The sequence below is a fragment of the Microcebus murinus genome, chromosome 16, assembly GCF_040939455.1.
Source record: "Microcebus murinus isolate Inina chromosome 16, M.murinus_Inina_mat1.0, whole genome shotgun sequence".
NCBI lineage: Eukaryota > Metazoa > Chordata > Mammalia > Primates > Cheirogaleidae > Microcebus > Microcebus murinus.
This window is the reverse complement of record NC_134119.1, coordinates 53,841,701-53,862,842: the sequence shown is the minus strand read 5'-3', so window position 1 is coordinate 53,862,842 and position 21,142 is coordinate 53,841,701. Positions and strand designations below refer to the sequence as shown.

The window sequence follows — 21,142 nt, the reverse complement described above, 5'->3', positions numbered from 1 at the left end:
TTTAGAGTCCGAGCTAAACCTCACACAGGAAATACAAACAGGATACACGGTTTGCTAGAGAAAAACGCTGTTTTGGTGGAGAGTGTCACAGATCTCCATGCACACCATGCCCCTGGCATTCTGAGTGACATTTTCTTTCTGTGAGCTCCTATGCTTGACTATAAGTCAAGATGGAAAAGTAACTGACAATGATAGGATTTAAAAAAAAAAGGGACCAGGTTCCTAAAACTATTATCCAACCAAAATGCCGAAAACAGAATCAGCATTCAGTAAATACAGAAAGTTGGGATGAGGAGGGAGGGGGGAGCTGGCAGAGAGGAAGAGAGGCATGAACTTGGCCCTCAGGCTGAGCCCTCCCAGGCCACACTTGATAATCACGTTAACTGCTCTTCAGACAAAATAAGACAGGCTCCAAGAAGAAACAAATATAAAATGCCAGAGCTACTGAGTGATGGACGAGAACGAAATTTTTGTAAATGTCAATATCCCTGTTTCATTCAAGTACTGGGACCAGCAAATTTTAGCAGCCGTTTATAATTTCATATAATGTAAGAATAAAGGAAGTCTGGGCCTCTTAGACTCCACCACTTTAGAATCAAAAACAAAGACTAATTACTCTGGTCAGAAGGTTGTAGACGACCACACACTTGCGAATTAAATATCCAGGTGTTGGCTACACAAACAGAACCATTTCACTCCGGTCCGTCTTCATGCTTTGTAAGAAACTTTAAGCTGGAAAGCGCTTTGATAACTCCAGGCTCACACCACTTAATGTGGCAGGTGACATTTATGGGTCTCTCCCCACTGCCTGTTCACAACCGCCCCCCTCAGATGGGGGGCAAATTTAAATTTGTCATCCTTGGCATTCTGATTAGGGAAATAAGCTAAAATGAAGCATTGCATCTGAATGGCTGCACAAAGCCTAATTAACCAAGCACCCAGAAACGGGAGGACTGGGCCTGATTCTTCGCGCAGCCCTGCCCTTGCAAGGCTCCGGGCCGGGCTCTTCGTGAGGTGCTCGGAGGAGGTGCACCCTTTCAAGCCCCTCTGCACCCAGAACACTCGCTGAGCTCGCAAAGTGGCACGGCTCAGCCTCAACAGAGCTTTCTCAGGCCAGTCAGCAGTCACTTCTGAAAAGGACAAGGCAGAGCTGTTCCTGGTTCTCTCTGGGATCCACGTCTACACACAGCAGGACACTGTACCTGGATCCAGCGAGACAGGATCAGGCAGCTGCTTGGTCTGCTTCAGCACTCCCGTGGTCAGCACTGTCTTCAGTGCCTGGGGAAAGACTCAAGGCAGAGCGATCGTCCTGAACAGAAAAGTCCCTTCAGTGTCTGGTCATCTGGGCAGGATCACAGGCGCCTGTTGCCATGAGGGTTTTTACTGGTAGGTTATGGTCTCCCCTTTTGAGAGATGAGGAACCTGAGGTTCTGGGAATTTCTGTATGACACAGTGTGCCCAAGACTAAATGGTGAGAAAGATGAAGTCCTGTTCTTCACTCAGCAGAGATGTAACTAAGAATAATCCTCTTAAAACCTAGCTGAGCCTCAGAAATTCTTCAACCATCAAACACTAAGAATAAGCTGCGTTGCCAAAGCTGCTGTGAGGACCAAATTAAAGAAGGTGTGTGGAAAAGACTGCACATTTTTAACTGACACGAATATTTTTTTTCTTTTTTTTGAGACAGAGTCTTGCTTTGTTGACGGGGCTAGAGTGAGTGCCGTGGCGTCAGCCTTGCTCACAGCAACCTGAACTCCTGGGCTCAAGCAATCCTACTGCCTTAGCCTCCCGAGTAGCTGGGACTACAGGCATGCGCCACCATGCCCAGCTAATTTTTTCTATATATATCAGATGGCCAATTAATTTCTTTCTATTTATAGTAGAGACAGGGTCTCACTCTTGCTCAGGCTGGTCTTGAACTCCTGACCTCGAGCAATCCGCCCGCCTTGGCCTCCCAGAGTGCTAAGATTACAGGCGTGAGCCACAGCGCCCGGCCAACTGACATGAATATTAACATAAGGTATTATATACAAAAATAAGGCACTATAGTTTATCAGCATCGTATGACTCCAGATCCATAGAAACTCCTCCCCAGTGGGTGGTGAGCTATGCATCTCGAGTCTAGAAACAGAAAGTTTTCCTTTTCCTTTAAATGGAATCTAACGTGAGGGTTTCCATGTGACCTCCTTATTAATAGCCAGCAGTCTAACAAGAAAGCAAAGAAGCTACGAATAAAAATAATCAGCTATAACCAAGTAAGAATTTGATCTGGAAGAAATGAAGCCCAGCCTTGAATGTTATCAACCTCTGATTGTATTAAGGTAATACATAATTACATTCCTAGCTGCTTGAGAGAAGATAACATCACCCTAGTCCTCAAACTGTCTTTCAGTTTTCAAATACAATGTCTGGTACATAATCAAAATATCCAGGCACATGAGAAGACAAGAAAATAAGATAAAAAAAACTAAGAGGAACAACAGATAAAAGATGCAGAATGGGGTACAGATGAAGCTTTCAGACAGAGACTGTAAAATAATTATGCTTAATGTGTTCGAGAATAAAGATAAGATTGAGACCTTGGCAGACAACTGGAAACTAAAATATATATATATAAAGACATATCTGTTGAAAGAGAAGAAGGAAAGGCCACGCATCCAGGGACGGTCAACCAGCAGACTGTGCCCCACGGGCCAGACCAGCAGAAATCTCGCGCAATGGAGCACCCTGATGAACAGCCTGGACCGAGAGCAGATGGCCTGCTTTGAAACCTCATTCTGTCATTTACTAGCAAGTGCCCTTGGGCACATTACTTAGCCTCATTCAAGTCCTCAACCATAAGGTGGTAAGAACATCGATACCTACTAATACTTTACAGGGGTGTTAAGGGGATCACATGCATTAGTTTTGTAAAGTCTTTAAATGATGTCTGGCACTATGTTCTATTGCACCCGGGCAGGACAATGGCAGTGCTCGTTAAACACATGCAAGGAAATCAATTCAGTGAACAGCCACATCACAGTCTGGCCTCCCTCCAGCTGCTGCTTCTCTGTTTTGTATGTTTGACACCCCAATTCATACCTCGGCCACACTCAGCTACTCATATTTCACCAATTGCGTCGTGCTTGTTTCTCACCTTTGCACCTGCCCTTCCTTCCATCCATCTGAAAGCCTTTCATTGATCAATCCCCTGGGAAAGCTCCTGCATAAGCTTCACACACTGGTTAATGTCACCTCCTCTGGGAAGCATTTCTGATTACCCCTCAGCAGTAATTACTTCCTCTTCTGTGCTCAGCCAGCCCTGATCTTCCCCTTAGCACGGTGCTCATCAGACTTCCCGGTCACTTCTGTTTGCGTGTCTCTCTCCCCAGCTAGAGCAGACTGCCTGCATGCAGGAAGGATGTCTTACCACACACCGCTCTTCCCAGATGCCCAGCACCGCGTTCATCGCACAGTGGCTGTTCTATCAGACCACTCAGGGACAGATGAACACAAGACTGAACGAATGAGTGAGCTCTCATGCCACAGCAGTTCAAACACTGGTCACATCCATGGAAGTGTAATGGGGCTGAGAATCCTTACTCTTCCAAGGCTTGCAGCATGCTCCCAGGGTCCTCAGAGGACAGAATGTCCACCATCTGGTCGTTAAGGGAGAGGTCCTCATTCACGCCATCCACCGAGGTGAACAGCCAGGGTTCCGCCCTGCTCTCGTGGTGCCCGACCTTCAGGAAAATTGCAGAAACAACAGCTGAGTGTGCGTTCTTGTGACTGCCACGTGTCGGCAAAGCCAGGAGGCAAGGCAGGGAGCCGTAGTCAGAGAACCTGCCCAGCCCCACCACAGGTGAGCAGATGAACTCAGAAGAACCAATGCACTTCCCTGAGCCTCCGTTTTCTCACCAAAGAAATGGGTTTATAATTCCAGTAGCTCTGCACAGGGGTATTGTGGATAAAATGAAGCAATGGATGAATACAGGCCTTTTCAACCCATAAAGACCTATAAAAGTATGTCACCACCTCAATCGCCACCATCATCATCAGGTAGCAGATACTCCCAGGCATGGTGGACCTCAGCATCACGGATCTGCCTGGCTGCTAGTCAGAGTACAGAAAGTAAGCTGGAAGTGACATTTGAGATAATCGTGCCCAACCCTCTGACTGGATAGACGATATATCTGTTTTGTTTCCCAATATCATTACCTCTGCAGAAGCGCGGGACAGCTGCAGCTAACATTTAAGAAATCCTGTCCCATTGCCAGGTACTGTTCTGGGTGCTTTCCACACACTGTATTGTGAAACTGTCACAATGACAAAATAATGTTGGTGCCCCCACTTCACGAAGGAGGAGATGAGGGCTCGGAGAGGTGTGCAGTGACATTACTGAAGGGCACACAGCTCAAAAGGGGCAGGCTGGTCTCTGACCCCAATGTGACTCTGAAGGCTGCCCTCTGGTTTACAGCACGTTGTCTCATTGGTCACCATGCTGGCAAAAAATAAGAAAATGTGAAAGGTTCCTTCTGTGATGCCAGGAAAAAAATACTGCCAAGGTCTTCAGACCTTAAGTCAAATTCACACTCTGCGCAGCTGTAACGACCTGCTTTGATCTCTGGGAAATGCATTCTGCTCCCATCACAGTAGCAGGGTGTGCTTTGTTCTTCTGACTGATAACAGCATTCAGGGAATAAGTACAAGGTCTGATTAGATGGGCCGTTTTTCTTCTCCCACTTTTGCCTGTTAAGGAGCTTGTGGGCTGACCTCAGTTCAAATGACCTTGCTCGCCTCCAGGAAACTGGAACAAAATGAACGATGGCCCTCACCCAGGCTAGGGCGGGACTTCGGGCTCCAGAGAGGAGTCCCCAGACGCCAGGCCCCAGCCTGCGCCTGGCCACTTTAAGCAAGTTGTTTAACTTCACGGACCTCAGGCTTTCTCTATATAAATAAGGTGAGGGAGGAAGAAGATAGATGTTCCTTTCAAGGTGTCAGGCCTCTGACACCTTGAGTCACAGCAAGCAGTGCCCGTTGCACCCTTGTGCTCTGCCATGTCCCCCTGCCCTCACCACCGCAGTGCCCACCGGCCCAAGATCCACCCGCCAACACCCAGGTGCCTTCCCTGAAGCAGTCTGCCGGCCTCAGATGGCATGCCTGGGACAGAATGTCACCTTCCTCCTTGCCTCTGCCTCCTTGTCCTCAGCCAATAACCAAAGGGATCCCAGCCCCTCATGCCTCAGGTGTGACGACTCCAAGGCTAGTCCTGTGCTGTCTCCAGAGCTCCTGGGCAGGACCAAGCTCTGGGGCCCAGGTGGTCCTGGTGAGACCTCAGCCTCTGCCCGCTGCTGTCCCTTCCTGCCTCACCCCCTACCACCCCTGTGCCTCCCTGGGGTCACTTCCCATATGAACTACTTGCAGGTGAATCCTAGTCTTAGGAGGCACTTCTGTGGCAGCCCAGACTAAGATGGGGCTGCAGGATCGGGGAGTTCACAGTCAGGCCTGGCGGATCGTGACAAGTGCTGGTGGAGCCATGTGCGGGCCCAGAGACAGGGGCCCTACTCTACCTGGAAGTGGCCTGCAATGACTTCCGGGGGAAGGTGATGCCAGATTGTGGCTTGCAGGATGGGTAGGAAGTGTCCTAAGTGCGGGCCCAGAGACAGGGCCCCTACTCTACCTGGAAGTGTCCTAACTGAGGAGTGAAGAGAGGGCTGGGAAAGCACACGGTGTGCGCACAGAGAGTTCATACTCACAGGGAAAACGAGCCACTTGGCATGGCAGGAAAAGGGGGTAGAAGCCAGTCCTGGGGGCTGCATGAGCCAGGCACAGGGAGCTGGGCTTCCCCCAGAGCTGCTCTGCAGAAATACAAAGCTGTGCACTCAGGCGGGGCCAGACCGCGGCTTCTCGCGCCTGGTGGCTGGAAAGCACCCCCAGGGAGCTTTCACAAACGGCTGGTGGTGGGGACACATCCCAGGACGTGCAAATCCAAGCTGGGCCTGGGCACAAGTGTCTGCCCACGGCTCCCGGGGTGCTGGCAGAGCTGCGGAGGTGAGACGCCTGTCCTGGGGGTGCACGTGACCCCGTGTCTGCCCGGCCCAGCTCCCCGGGGAAGGAGACTCACCCGCTGCCTGGCGAGCACACTTCGCCGCAGACAGGGACAGCGCACCGCGAAGAAGAGCACGAGCCAGGTCAGCACGAAGGAGGAGAGGAAGGCAGCCACGAAGCCTGCTGCGTGGACGCCGTGGTGCGGCAGAACCTGCAGGCACAGACAAGGCAGTGGATCCCGGGCGGTCGCCTTCACGTCTCCCAAGTCACACAGATGACCAAGAGCCGGCGGAGCAAGCGGGAGTCGGGGGGCCAGCCTGCCTGCCCCTGAGCCGGCCTGGGCCGCAGGCTGGCCGCCCCGAGGCGCTCCTGGTCCCTCTGACCTGGGTTTCCGTGCGGCACCAAGCAGGACGAGCCTGTCAAGGAGACGGCGCGCGGTGGCCCGCACAGGGCAGGGCCGCCCAGCCCCAGGCACGGCTCATCACAGGCTCTGGGGAGTTCAGCCCCACATCTGGCGTGCGACAGTCCGAAGGCAGCACTAGCAATCTGTGACATTTTCCGAGAGTCAGGGGCAGAGCTGTGCCGAGGCCGGAGGGAGAAGCCATGGCACTCACCTTCCCTCAACACTCTCGCGACTTCACCTTAAATATTAAACCTCGCTGTTTATGGCATTAAGTTCAGAGGCTTCTTGTCTCCTTACTGAGAAAAATGGTGAGATGAGCGCACCACACCGGCCTCCACCTGCCTTCCCCACTTCTGCCTTCCAGCGTCTATAGTTTTGTAACATACGCATTTTGTTCTGCAAACACAATTCAGTCTTTGTGATGTTTATAGGTTAATTCAAAAACAAAAATTTAAAAAGACAACATTATCATTATGATTAGGCAAACACTATTCACTGCAGAATACAGTACTAGACTGTGATCCTGTGTCACTGCACAGCTGGCCCTCAAAGGAGTATGCCCCCCAGGCCAGCCTCTTTCTCAGACCTTAGCAAGGGTTCACAGTTATGCTAATATTTTCAGTTTGCTTCAATTTGGACAAACATCTTCTCTTGTGACTTTCTGCTTTCTCTGAGGTTTCTCACTGCCTTTCTTTTTCCTTCCTGGTATCTGCCCATATCCTTAAGCTACTGTCTGTTACAGAAGGTCAGATGCATTTTTTCTTGAAGTCATCATTCCCAGAGCTCTCTGACTTCCCGATTACGAGGACCAGTGACGTGCTAGGTCTGCTGCACGCTGCATGTGGTCTTCCTTCCCTGGCTCCTGTCGGATATTCTCATAGCATTGACTGAAGAAAAGGTGTACTTCGTGGATCACATTTCTTTCTTTTTAATGGAGTATCCTCAGTGTTTACTTATTCTGAAGTAGATTTGTTTACAAAACATGTTCTTTTCTTACATGTCTGAAAATGTGACTTTGCCCCCATTTTGATAGACAGCTTGGCTGAGTACATAACTCAAGGTCCAAAACCTGTTTACCTCAGAATGCTGACGGTCCCACTCTGCCTCCTGATGTCCAACTGGGGTCCAACTCCCAGGTCTGCCCCGCCCACACCGTGGGAGCCTGGGTCTCCCTACCTCAGAGCTACAGTTTCCTCATCTGAAAAATGAGGATAAAAATAGTGCCTATGATTCCTTGCTTAAGTTAAAAATAGAGTTATTATACAACCCAGCAATTTCATCTCTAAGCATATACCCCAAAGCATTAAACACAGGTGTTCAAACAAAAAATCTGTACCCAAACACTCACAGCAGCTCTATTCACAATAGCCAAAGAGTGGTGGGGAAAAACCCCAAATGTCCTGATGACGAGAAACAAAATGTTGTACCATGCAATGGAATACTATTCAGCCATTAAAAAGAATGAAGTTCTGCTGCCTGCTACAACACGGAGGGACATTAAAACATCACGCTAAGTGAAAGATGCACACACGCAAGGACACATACTGTGCGATTCCACCCATGTGGAGTGTCCAGAGCCAGCAAGCGCCCAGACTAGAGGGCAGACCGTGTTGCAGGGGCTGCAGGGAGAAGAAAATGGGGAATAACTGCTTCATGGGCACCAAGTGTCCTTTTGCAGAGATGCAAATGTTCTGGAATGAGACAGTGGTGATGGCTGCACAACACTGCGAATATACTGTCGGTAACAGCAAATTTTGTGTTATGTGTATTTTAACACACACACACACTGCCTAATTTGTAGGGCGGTAGCACCCAAATCAGTAAATCTGAGCTACTATTACTATGACTGTTGCTAAGCTGGAGGGAAGGACACAGACTAGAGGATATTTAGGAGACACAGGCATGGGCTATAGGGACTGAGTGCAAGAACAGATGCCGAGAATGTCAGAGGCAGCAGGAGCCAAAAACGTCCCTCAATGTCTACTTGGGAGGCTGGGTGCTGGTGGGACCCACCACTGCAGTGACGGGTACAGAACTTGCAGCAGCTTAGAGGACCAGAGTCAGCCCATGGTAATCACGCTTTTCAGATTCCCCTAAAAATGTTGCAGCCACTATCATCCACTGATCATAACAAGTATAGACGCCAAAGAGCAAATTCACCTTAAACCATCGTCTAAGAACAAACCACCTGAGTCCTCACTGACTTTCCTACTTATATCTGGAGAAGACTCATCCGTCATTACCACCCCTTTAATCACGCATTAGCCAGAGCATTGCCTTTGATGAATTCTATCACTGCATTTATGAAGCGCGATGCTAGACAGAAAGGCTTTTCAGAGGAATGCTTTAAATGCTTGGAATCCAACACCAAGTTACAAAAGCACGATGAAGAACTGTTTATAGCGTTTGACTTCAATTATGTAATAATATACTCATAGCCTGTGCAAGGCAAAAACTAACATGCTAGCAATGGTTCTCTGGTGGTGGGATTATGAGATCATGGTATTTTATTCTTCCAACTTTCTGTATGTAGGGGCACTTGTGCGGAGGTGTGCTGCCTCACAATGGCCATACATTCAATCCCACCCTCAACCTCCTCAAGAAACCCTTCCCCCAGAAAAAGCTTGAAAACATGGGAGATCATACAGAATGTTTTCCCTGGAGCAAATCCAAGGAATAATTCCACTGAAATTCTTTACTTTGAACTACAGATCCAAGAAACAGAGGGTGGGTGGCTGCCACACTTGTCCTGCAGCCCCTGAGAGGCAAGCCCTGACTCCATAGAGACCGCTGGCCTCTCAGCTGACAACACTGGCCAGAGCGAGAGCTCAGAAGTAACCACAAGAGGGGACAACCATGCTTTCTAATGCAGCTTTGCTAACTTAACCATCTAGTGCACGAAGCTTAGATTCCCAGACACACTGCACAGCATGACTCTGGAATGCAATGACCTTGGCCAGCTCCCAGAGACTCTCGGGACCTGAGTTTTGTTGTTATTGTTTATCAAAATACCGTGTTTCCCCCAAAATATGACCTACCCATAAAATAAGCCCTAGCAGGATTTCTAAGCATGTGCACAATATAATCCCTACCCTGAAAATAAGACCTAGTGACGGGCGTGGCTACGCAGCGCATCTGCACAACCCATGCATTCCGTCTTGGAGCGGTAAAGAAGACGAGCAGCCCTTCTCATCAGCCCCATCACGACAGCTACTATCCCAGAGGTGACCAGAAAGGTGCAGGCAGCCCCACCAACAAGGTCGGCTCCCTCTGTCAGGTCCTGGCCAATGGTTCTAAAGGAAATAGAGTTGTAAGAAATTCAGGATGGAATTCGGGGTTTGGAGAGTTATGATGATGTTCCAGAAGAAGACGACTTAACTACATTTGAATAAACGTAGATTGTTGTACTGTACTTGAAACAAAATAACGCATCCCCTGAAAATAAGCCCTAGGGTGTCTTCTTGAGGAAAAATAAATGTAAGACCCTGTCTTATTTTCGGGGAAACACGGTATTAAGGGCATGCTAATGTTTTATTACATGGACACCTTGTATAATGCTTAAGTCAGGGTTTTAATGTGCCTGTCACCAGAATAGTGTTCACCGTGCCCAGTAGGTAAGGTTTTATCCCTCATCCCCCTTCCTCCCTCCACCCATCTTGGTTTCCTGAGATTTTTTACTCTAAAATGAGAAAGTGGAACTAGATAACCTCTAAGGTCTCTCTCAGGCAAAAATTCTACTCTGATGTAACAAAAATGTATTCAGTGTCATCTGGAGGAATAATCTCAACATCACAAGTGCCAGGGGCTAACAGAGGTCCCAGCACACGGAGCCAGCAAAGGGTGTAGCCAACTCGCCTGGGGCAGGTGGGGAGAACCGGAGTGTAGACGTCGGGCAGGCTCTGCAAGATGGTGATGAGTGGCCCAGAGGACAGGTGAGGAAAGAGGAGGATGTGCAAACCACAGCAACGTGAAGAACAAAGGGCCCAGCGGCAGGGGAGGTGGGTGCCAGGGTCCGCTCTCCGATGGACGCTGAACCGCGGCCTGCACAGAGACAAAGCGGGCGGCCTGTGCTGCAGAGCGGGCAACGGGCCAGCAGGGAGCAAGCAGAACTGCAGGCTGAAGAGTCACCAAAGCAGAGACGCAGCCCAGATCGGACAATGGTTAGAGGGCTGGACATGTGGTGGCACAGAGAAGGCGGAAGTGACAAGATGCGATGGCTTGCGCACCCCAGGCCTCTGGACTCAAGTCAAAGCCACATGACTTTGCCGACAGAGCCCCCCAGGCCCTCCAGTGCGCTGCAAGGGCGCCCGGTGACCCCGTGGAGGGTCCCCGCAGGGCAGACGCTGTGTGTCAGGCACTCCTCTCGCAGATTAACAGGTGCTCGTCACGCGTAAACGACACTACTCTGTCGCCTTGCGTGTTTATTAGAAATATTTCCCCAAGTTTCTTATGTAGTTTTCTAAGTGCTATTTTTAAGTGTAAAGTTTCCAAATATTTATGAACTCAAAACCATGGTTTTCTTCAGCTCATGATATTAGCCCATATTTACTTTTTACAAATTGTTTTTATCTACTTAGATTTTAATCTGATTAAGAAATTCACCTTTATTTTTGTTCCAAAAGATCCAGTCAGTTGCCCTCAAACTCATATATAATATATTCTTCTCCGATTGATTTAAAACACCATTGCATTATATAAATGTATGTATGTGTGTGTAGTTAATTCCCTTTTGTTACATTGCTCTGACTTTTCTTACAGCAGTTGCAGACTGCATTAATGTCGCTTGATAATGTCGCTTGATATGTTAATATCTGTTAGGGCAAATCCTCACACATTGCTCTTCATTGACAAAATCTTCCCATCTAGTTTTATAATTTATATTTCAGGTGGAACTATGATTTGATCACATTCGCCTCAAAGTCCTACTAGGATTATTACTGGATTTGAGTGCATTGGGGCGCCATAACAATTGGTTTAAATGCCTCTCTGATCAGGCCCGAGGCGTGGCAGCAGAGCGTCCGGCCCGTCCCCGGCGCCTGGCCCAGCGCCCAGCCCTCACAGGCACACGTGACGGCCACGAGACTGGCAGTCACACCTCGCGCGATCTGCGGCCTGCGCTCAATCTCGGCACAGTGTAGTTCTTTCTTCCTCTTAAAAAGACTCTATCGTCCAGGCACGGTGGTTCTCGCCTATAATCCCAGCACTTTGGCAAACTGAGGCAGGAGGATCATTTGAGGCCAGGAGTTCCAGACCAGCCTAAGCAACATAGAGAGACTTCGTCTCTATCAGAAAAAAATATATATTATGCACGTGTGGTGGTAGGCTCCTGTAGTCCCAGCTACGGGAGGCTGAGGCAGGAGCATCGCTTGAGCCCGGAGTTCGAGGCTGCAGTGAGCTGTGATCGCACCACTGCACCCCGGCCTGGGTGACAGAGCCAGATCCTGCCTCTAAAAAAACAACCAGAGAAACCTCCCTCCATCCAGGAGCCAGAAAATGAAGGAATACTTCTTGACACAAAACGGGAAGCAATTTCCTGGGGCCTCGTTTTCCTTGGCTGACACGTGTCAGTTTCACCCTCAGGAAAGCACAGGAAACTGAGGCGCAGACGGGCCACCGAGCACTGCAGAACCGGCTGCTCCGTGCAAGCTCCGCGTCGATCCTGTGTTCCAGCCGCGTGACGGAGACGCCAGAGGAACTGCCACCCTTGCCGGCCAGCTCCGTCACCGCCACACCTCCGGCGTGGCTCGGTGCGCTCTGCAGGTGCGGGCGGCTCCCGGCTGGGAGGGCCGCGCCGGCGCGTCTTCTCGCCGCAGGCCTGGGCTCTCGCCGGGCCGCAGTCAGCCAGGCTCAGCCCTGAAGCCGCATCTTCAGCTGCGCACTTTAAAGTTCCCCTTCCCCACCTCTAACTAAATCTTACTTTTAAGGCCCAGCTGAATTCTTCCTCCTCCAGGCAGCCTGCCAGCGCCCCAGGCCACAGCGCGCTTTCTCTCCGGTCACTGTCCACAGTGCAAACGGCCTGTATTCGGGTCGCAAGCTCGCAAATTCACTCACAACCGCCCAATCACTGTGTGCGCTGTTTGGTCTTTCCTTCATCGAATGTCTTGGCGAGAGGGTGGGGATGGGGGTGACAGGTAGTGAGTCTCCAGGCTGTCCCCCAACTCCATTTACACCCTAAAATCTCACACAGAGCCTGACACACACCTCCAGCACGATGTGGGCCCAGGGCCCTTGCATGTGAAAGCCTGAGACAAAACACTCGTTCTCAGCCATCACAGAACCCTTGGGGTAGCTGTGTTGTTTCATGTGTACGTAATAATAATACCGATGACAACAGGTGACGTTTATGGAGAACTTACAAAACTCGAGACACTGTGCTGCGTGCTTCACGTGCATAGATCCACTTACCTCGACAACTCCTATGACGTGAATACTGCTCTTAGCCCCGTTTTACAGCTGGAGAAACTGAGGTTAGCACCAGGCCCCAGGTCACACAGTCGGCCAAGGGGCAGGGATTCAGAGCCAGGCCTCTGGGCCAAGAGCCTGCTATGCCCACATCTTCCCTGCAGGGCTGCCACACCCTACCCCTGGTCTCCACCCCGAGAGTGAGCCGGAGCTGGCCCAGGGGCACCCAGCCCCTTCTCCAGAAGGCCCCTGTGGGCATGGCTCACCCCACCCACGTGGGGAGCCTGGGGCCTGGAGGAGGTGCTCGTAGTGCCTGCTAAGTGAATGTCCTGCCTTTATACATTCACCGGGGACAGTCAGCTCACTCAGGGGTATTCACCTGCTGAGCGCCACCTAATGTAGCACTCGGTGTGGATGCAGGTGAACCAAACACGGCGGCACTGCCAGAAGCCACAGACCAAGGAGACTGGGCCCTGGTGTCTGGACCGCCCCACTGACCCTTCCGCTTGCGGGAGGCCAGGCTCAGCTCTCTCCTCCACACGACTCTGGCTCCCCGCTTGACAGGAAGGCTCTGGAGCAAAACCGCTTGGGTTCAAACCCTGGTTCTACCACTCACGAGCCACGAAGACGAGAGGTACCACATGCAGCCCGGGACTGCCACCCTCTGAGAGCCCCGCCGCAAGGCTGGGCCTTGGCTGCATCTGCGAACAGGGATGTGGGAGGGAGCCATCGTTCTCTGACAAAGTGGCTCTCTGTTCTCAGTCCACGCAAACAAGGTGGTGTGCGCTGCACACCAGCTTCTGGGAGTCTGGAATCTTGGTGCGTGCCAAGCAGAGGGGTCCACGTGGCCAGCCCCCAAGAAAACCCCGGCACCAAGGCTCTAAGGAGCTTCCCTGGCAGACAAGGAAGCTCACGTGATTCCACTGGGAGAAGACTCTTGAAAGCTCGCGGCTGATTTTCTCCAAACTTCTCCCGCGCACCGTTCCCCTTTGCCGATTTAGCTTTGCCTCCTTTCGCTGTGATACACACATCACGGCCTTGAGGACAACTACCAGATGTGTAAGTCCTATGGGTCGTGCTAGATCCTCAAACCTGGGGCTGGTCTGGGACGCTGACATTCTAGCCACAGTATCTCGGGCAAATCACTTGACCTCAATGTGCTTCGGTGTCTCCATCTACGAAATGCAGATGATTTGAAAATAGAATCTGTCTTGCAAGATTGTGGTGAAGACAACATGACTTGGCTTATATAAATCGCGTAGAATGCCTGGCTCCTGGCAGGTGCTTAAGAAGCGTGAAGTGTTGCTGCATAGTGAACCAACACTCACGGCACGTGAATGAGTGAGCCATGAGCTACCAATGGCCAAACTGACGAACGGACACAGAAAAGCATGGACGGTGAACAGCAGACGCTGGGACGCTGCCCACAGACTGGAGCGTTCTGGGAAGATCTGGGAAGACAAAACGTCACCAGCAGCCAGCAGGGGCGTGGCCGAACAGCAGCACAGACTGGCAGTGGCACCCGGCCTACCCTGCCAATGGCCAGCCTATCCTGTCCAGGTGGAAGGCCACCTGGGAAACCAGCAGACAGCCTCAGGCCACAAGGGAGGACCCCACCCCACACATTTCTGGAGGGCCAAGGCCCTCCCCTTAGCTCTGAAGACAGGCAGGAGACCAGCACAGCACAGCACACGAGGACACGTGGGGACAGGAGGGGCGAGGTGTTTGGGTCACAGAGTACAGTTTCTCTTACCGTTATCTTTTCTTCTACGGTTATGGTAAAAAGGGCTTTTAGCTGTGTTCTGTTCTAGAAAAAGAAAAAAGAAATTGCCTTAGTCAGCAGTGTCCAGGCTCTGACCTGTGGCTACCACCCAGCACGCTCTCCAATCTCCCAGGCCCGCAGCCACACTCGGGCCTGGCCGTTGGGTGGCTCAGAGCTCGCAGAGATCTCACTTTCCTCGGGAGTGTCTGGGAGACTGTGGCCCCTCCTCTGGCTGTGTGAGTCCAAACACCAGGTCTTCTACAGCCCAGAAAGTCGTGGCACCAAGCCCCTGTGTGACACACTTGGGGTCGGGGCGGGCGGGCCTGGGACCGGCAGAGGCCACTCCCGCTCTCCCAGAGTCCGCCTCCCTGGCAAAGGCAGACAGAACCCTGGCTCTGGCAGGACTGCTCATGCCCACCTCTCATTCAAACACGCTCAACCCCCCAAACCCCAACTGCTCTTGCGCCCAGTCCCAATGCCCTCCAATATTCCCCTCTGAGAAGACACAGGAAATGGAAAAATGAAGGCGAGTGTTATGCCTGTATCTCCAACCACATGGTGTCCGGGAAGACCCACCACGAGAACACACATCTTCCTGGGGGCAGAGGCAGAAGAGCTTGCAACTGAAAGGCAGTGTAGGCTGGTAGTTAGGGCCAGGCTGCCTGAATTCATCCATCACTCACCAGCAGCCAGACCTTGGGCAAGGCAGTGACCTCTCTGTGTCTCAGTTTTCTCATCTATCAAATGGGAATCAAATTCAACTCACACTGTTGCTATCAGGATTAAATAATATAGAACCTAGAAGGGCAACTGGTATACAGCATTGTAAAAGTGCCACTGCTGTTGGTGGCAGTAGCGAGCAGTAGCAGCAACAGCAATAGCAGTCGTATCATCCTGGCCTTAGGCCTTGGAGCTTAAGTCCAGTGAGCTACGCAACGTGGGTATAATTCTCGTCACAGACACTGCTGAGTCAGTCTTCCCTACCCTGACCTCCGGTCCTGCCAAGGTAGGAAAGGCCCTGGCGCAGGCCCTCAGATGCTACAGAGGCGGCCTGGGGAGACCGGGAAATCTCACCCCACCACGCGAGCAGGCCACCTGATGCAGGCTTCCAGGAAATGGAAATACTGAAAGCCCTCTTTTCTAGGAGGGCAATGGAGTGTTTTTAGAACATGATTCTTTAAAGAAGAGACAATGATGAGGGATCACTTATACCTTTCTATTCCTGAGTTGCTTCTGCTGTGGAATACTTACGCTGTCCTCAGGCTTCTCATCTATAAAAAGGAGATTGTTCTTTTAATGTCTCCAGTCTTCTATAGGGTTAAAGAAAATGATGTACATATACACATGGTCTGAAGTTTCCTTCTTTCTCTGAGCCTTTAAGACTCTCTGGTCCATGGTCAGAGAGTAAAGTGCAGAGAGCAAGGCTCACCTGCCTACCTGAAGATTCTAGAGTTCGCCCGGGCTGGATGCCGGAGGCTAAATTCAGAGACCCACATTCCACATTTGCTGTGCTCTTCCCTTAGATCCTAGCATGCAATTCAAAAACATGGACCAAGTGGGACATAGGGACAGTTTTATAAGGTGGACATGAAGTTTATATAACATGGTGTAAAGAACTTGGGATGAGGCCGGGCGCTGTGGCTCACGCCTGTAATCCTAGCTCTTGGGAGGCCGAGGCGGGCGGATTGCTCAAGGTCAGGAGTTCAAAACCAGCCTGAGCGAGACCCCGTCTCTACTATAAATAGAAACAAATTAATTGGCCAACTGATATATATATATAAAATTAGCCGGGCATGGTGGCGCATGCCTGTAGTCCCAGCTACCCGGGAGGCTGAGGCAGAAGGATCACTCGAGCCCAGGAGTTTGAGGTTGCTGTGAGCTAGGCTGACGCCACGGCACTCACTCTAGCCCGGGCAACAAAGCGAGACTCTGTCTCAAAAAAAAAAAAAAAAAAAAAAAAAAAAAAGAACTTGGGATGAGCATTCTAGCTTTTGGTCCTTTTGATCTAACTACCTACATGGATTTGATGGCTCCATGTGCGTGTCTGTGTGTGTGTGTAAGCAAGTAGTTTCCAGACACAAGCGCAATGTGCTTCTGATAGTACCCACCTCTTGCTCTGATCATTACATGTGCTTGGCTCAGAGTAGGCTCTTAATAAGTGACTGGCTGTTTTTATTGCCCCTCCAGTACTCTCATACAGTTCTGAAATGGCAGAACTACAAGAGGCTTCCTACTTCTCTCATTTTTTAGGTGGGGAAACAGAAGGCCAGAGAAGTCGCACTGCTTCTGAGAACACAGCTGGAGAGTGGTCCCAGCCCCGGGAACATCCACATTAACGTGACGGACTTCACCCTGTGCACACACTGCATTCTAAAATATTTTCCCGTTTGTAGTGTAAGACTCTTTATGACTGGCTGACAAGCAAAGCAAATGAGTGTTCCCACATGGAATTGATAAAAGCCTCACTCAGACTTTGGGTCTGATCATTTTCAGCCCAAACACATAACGACCTTCTTTATATAACTTATAAAAGCCCAGGGGCTGGCCAGGCGCAGCAGCTCACACCTGTGACGCCAGCCCTTTGGCAGGCCAAGGCAGAGGAGCACTTGAGGCCAGGAGTTTGAGACCAGCCTGGGCAACATAGTGAGACCCAGTCTCCACACAAAATTTTTAAAAATTAGCCAGGTGCCGTGGGGTGCACCTGCAGTCCCAGCTACTCAGGAGGTGAGGCAGGAGGATCGCTTGAGCCCAAGAGTTCAAGATTATAGTAAGCTATGATGATGCCATTGTACAAAAAAAAGCCAAAAGCCCAAAGGGACTTACAAATCCAACCAGGTGAAAATATTTTAGAACTAGGCATATGAGCCTCCTGCCAACTTCCAACACTTATTCACTCAGCAAACACTAGCTGAGTGCCTTCTGCAACTCGTTTTTACGGCATGGTCTGGTGGGGTGAAACTAGTGGTCTAACAGCAGGCCCTAGAACTCCAGCTAGTGAAGCCTGGAACTCTAGAATCTTCAGGTAGGCAGGTGAGCCTTGCTCTCTGCACTTTACTCTCTGACCATGGACCAGCGAGTCTTAAAGGCTCAGAGAAAGAAGGAAACTTCAGACCATGTGTATATGTACATCATTTTCTTTAACCCTATAGAAGACTGGAGACATTAAAAAAACAATCTCCTTTTTATAGATGAGAAGCCTGAGGACAGCGTAAGTATTCCGCAGCATCCCCTGCTCTGCCTAAATGCACCTAGGGCTTGCCCTCATTGCAGCAGGACACCACACAGGCCCGAGCTGCAGGGTCCCAAGGAGCCCCAGGAGGGGCCAGTGGCCGGCGGCTGCAGGGCCAGATTTTGGTTGTCACGTGACCGGGGGTAGCACAGCCATGCTCTGTGCCGCATTTTCCACATCAGGGAAAAGGGTCTTTCTCCAGGGGCTGACGCCGGAATAGACAGACAAAAGGAAGCCGAGGACCGGTCTCCTCCAGCCTGCGCCGGGTGCGCGGCGCCCAGACACGCGAGCAGCCGCACTCCCGCACGCACGGGGAGGGGAGCGAGGCGCGGCGACACTGAAGCCGTGCTGTCAGGGCCCAGGCCGTGCCCTCAACTCGCACGCCGAAGTTGCAGACCTCAGTGCTCAGGAGGCGGCTGTCTGGGGAGCGGGCCTTGCAAGAAAGAGGCAGCAGAGTAAAGGAGGTGCTGGTGGCCCTGGCGGAGGCTGCCTGTGTCCTGCTGCGGAGGGGCCGGGCGCAGAGCCCCAGCGGTGTGAGGCTCGGGGAAGAGACCGTCCACCAGCTAGGAGAGAGGCCTCAGCGGGGACCAGCTCTGATGACGCCTTGGTTTCTGGGTTCCAGCCTCCCGACCTGAGACAGCAAATGCCCACTGTTATAAGACGCCTGGCCTGGGCGCTTGTCGTGGCAGCCTGGAGAGCTAGTGCTGACGAGGACCACTGGCCAGGCCTGCAGCCTGCGAGGCACCTCGATGAGAGACCAACGCTATCCGTCATACTCTTGTCGGAACCCTGTGTGAGGCCCAGAGGGCTTAAAACTTACTGAAGGTCACACGCGTGTGTCACTAAGGTTCATGGCAAGCTGTGTCGGACTCCAGGGCCCAGAGCCTGGTGCCCTCAGTGTCAGTTCTCTCACACAATCACACGTGGCAGTGACGAGACAGAAACCCAAGGGAAGGGGAGTACCGGTGACGCGCTCCGAAAGGAGAGCTGGGCAGGCAGTGGCAGGCTCTCCCCGGTCGCCAGGCGTCCGCGCTGCAGGGAGGCTGTGTAGCTGACCTCGAAGGCGTCTCCCACTGCTCGGAGAGAAGCAGGGCGTCAGGAGGGGTCCGGCCCCACCTCAACCCGCCCCAGCCCCCCGCCCCTAGCCTCTGCCCCCACCTAGCCTGGCATCTTGCTTTGGAGGTTCCAAGGGAGGCCACCATCACGGTGACACCTGCAGCAAGGGGGCCCTTCGTCTTGCACGCCCCTGTGAGCAGGGGAGGAGACTCCCCTGAGTGGGAAACTGGGGGGACGCGGGCGTAGTCGCTCCTGGACTCCCTGCCCCTGTCACCACGCAGCGAACCTCGTCTGACTGGGAGTCTGGGCGGGCAGAGCACTGAGCCCGACCTGCCCGCGAGGGGCCCTCCAGGGCCGGGCTGTAACTGCGCCAGCCTTGTTCTCGCCTAAGCTTGTCCTCCATTTTGCCTTCCTCTGTGACAGGGGTTACATTTTAGCCCCACTATGCTTCGTTTCTCAATGGATGGAGACCTCAAAAATATATATAGTAAAGAACAAAGGAGAATGAGCACTGAGCCTAAGGAATCGCTGGAATTTTTGTTTTAAAACTCCTTAGCATTTTAATTAAAAAAAATTTTTTAAAGATGGGGTCTTGCTATGTTGCCCAGCCTGGCCTCCAACTCCTGAGCTCAAGCAATCCTGCCACCCCAGCCTCCTGAGTAGCTGAGTTTATGGACAAATGCCACTGTGCCCTGCTGATTTTATATAAGGATAAAAGCTGAAATAAGGAAGGTAAGGTGATAAAGATAAGACACACTAGTGAAAATGATACATGGGAAGGTAACTGTAGCCAGACCTCCCCACGCAGCGGTGTGATCGCCGTCCGTGTGGCTGCACGTACATCACCACAGCTGACCACACACAGTGCCCTGAGGGTGGAGAACACGTTACTTCCTGCACACACGGAAGAAGAAACTGAGACTGAGAGGAAGACGAGCTCGGGGTCACCAGCCGATATGCTGGACCGCCCAGCCCTCCTGGTGCCACCGTCCTTCCCCCGAACAGCACTGCTTCTCGTCAAAGAGATGCTCCAAGTAACAGCGACAATATTAACAGGATCAGAATGTCAGTGAACTCAGGTCTCACTGGCCATCTGATTTCACAGTTACGTGCTTTATAGTTACCCGCTTATTCTTTGAGCAAAATGTCACCTGTGCCCCAAGGTGAAAATCAGTGACACATCCCTTGGCAGGCGGTGGGTTCACAGAGACGTGGGGCGTGGGCGCTGCCCGCAGGGAACGCGGAGCCTCACAGGCAGAGCCAGCTAAGGCAGGGGCATAAATAGCAAAAGAACGTAGCAACAAGAACAAAACTGACAAAATACCGACTAACACCGGAGCAGTGCCCACAGGCCAGGCCACGCTGTACATGACGCTCCAGCTCCTGACCCCACAGCACCTTTGCAGGCAGGTTTCAGCACCGCGCTGGGCAGTGGTGGGGAGCCGGGCTTCACAGGTGCGCGGCGAGCACGTGCTGGAGCAGAGCTCCACGGGTGCGTGCATGGACAGTGCGTGGAGCGGCAGGCGACCCTGAGCAGGGAAGCTGCAGCGGGCAGGGAGGCAGGAGGGTGACGCTGGGGTGGGGGACTGGATGGGACCTCCTAGAAAAGGGGCCCCAGGCCAGGCCCTGGAGAGCAGGGATCCGCACGCACGGAGTCAGAGGGAAGCAACCACCACCAGGGCGTGCGCGGACGCGGGCAGGCGAGAGCCGGCCGGCTGGGCGCGGCAGGCGCCTGGGCTGAGGGCCGGCCCTGCGGGACCACGGGCTGGTGAGGGCGCGGGCGCCTTCCCTCCACCAGCACAGCGCCAGGCGACATCATCGCACCGGTCCCACCTCCATGGCTCTACCAGGCACTGCTGAACACACAGGACAGGTGAAGTTCAGAGCAGTGGGGCTTTCCAGAAGCCACGTGTGAGGGCCAGGCTGCCTGAGTGCGAACCTCACTTGCCTGCAGCCCCCGGGCCTGGGGCAAGCGTCCAGCCACTTTGGCCTCTTCACCTGTAGATGAGGGGCCTGCCATGACTAAAAGAAGTCTCTGCCCTCCTAGGGAAACAGCCAGTCTGAAGCGCGGTAACAACTGAACCTCAGAATTGGTTTTAAACCTGCTTAATTAACCAGTGACAGCTCGCCTCAGGAACCGAGCCTCTGAAAGCCAACCACTGACGGTGGCACGTTCTACAAGCAGCCAACCAGCAGTGGGTGGCCCCAGTGAAGACGCCTGACCATGCCTGGACACATGTGAACACGCCTCAACATCATAAAC

The 21,142-nt window shown here is 52.1% G+C and overlaps 1 protein-coding gene across 6 annotated transcripts in view; it reads right to left on the bottom strand.

The window, feature by feature from the left end:
- Positions 1-21,142, bottom strand: part of EVC2 (EvC ciliary complex subunit 2) — a 149,592-nt gene that overhangs the window by 113,124 nt on the left and 15,326 nt on the right. For all 6 annotated transcript variants that reach the window (XM_012739712.2, XM_075992952.1, XM_020283645.2 and 3 more), the window contains 4 exons: positions 18,787-18,896; positions 14,586-14,639; positions 6,104-6,238; positions 3,583-3,722 (listed from right to left, as the gene is read on the bottom strand). In XM_012739712.2, coding sequence (XP_012595166.2) covers positions 3,583-3,722; positions 6,104-6,238; positions 14,586-14,639; positions 18,787-18,896 — 439 coding nt within the window. The remainder of the gene's footprint in view (positions 1-3,582; positions 3,723-6,103; positions 6,239-14,585; positions 14,640-18,786; positions 18,897-21,142) is intronic.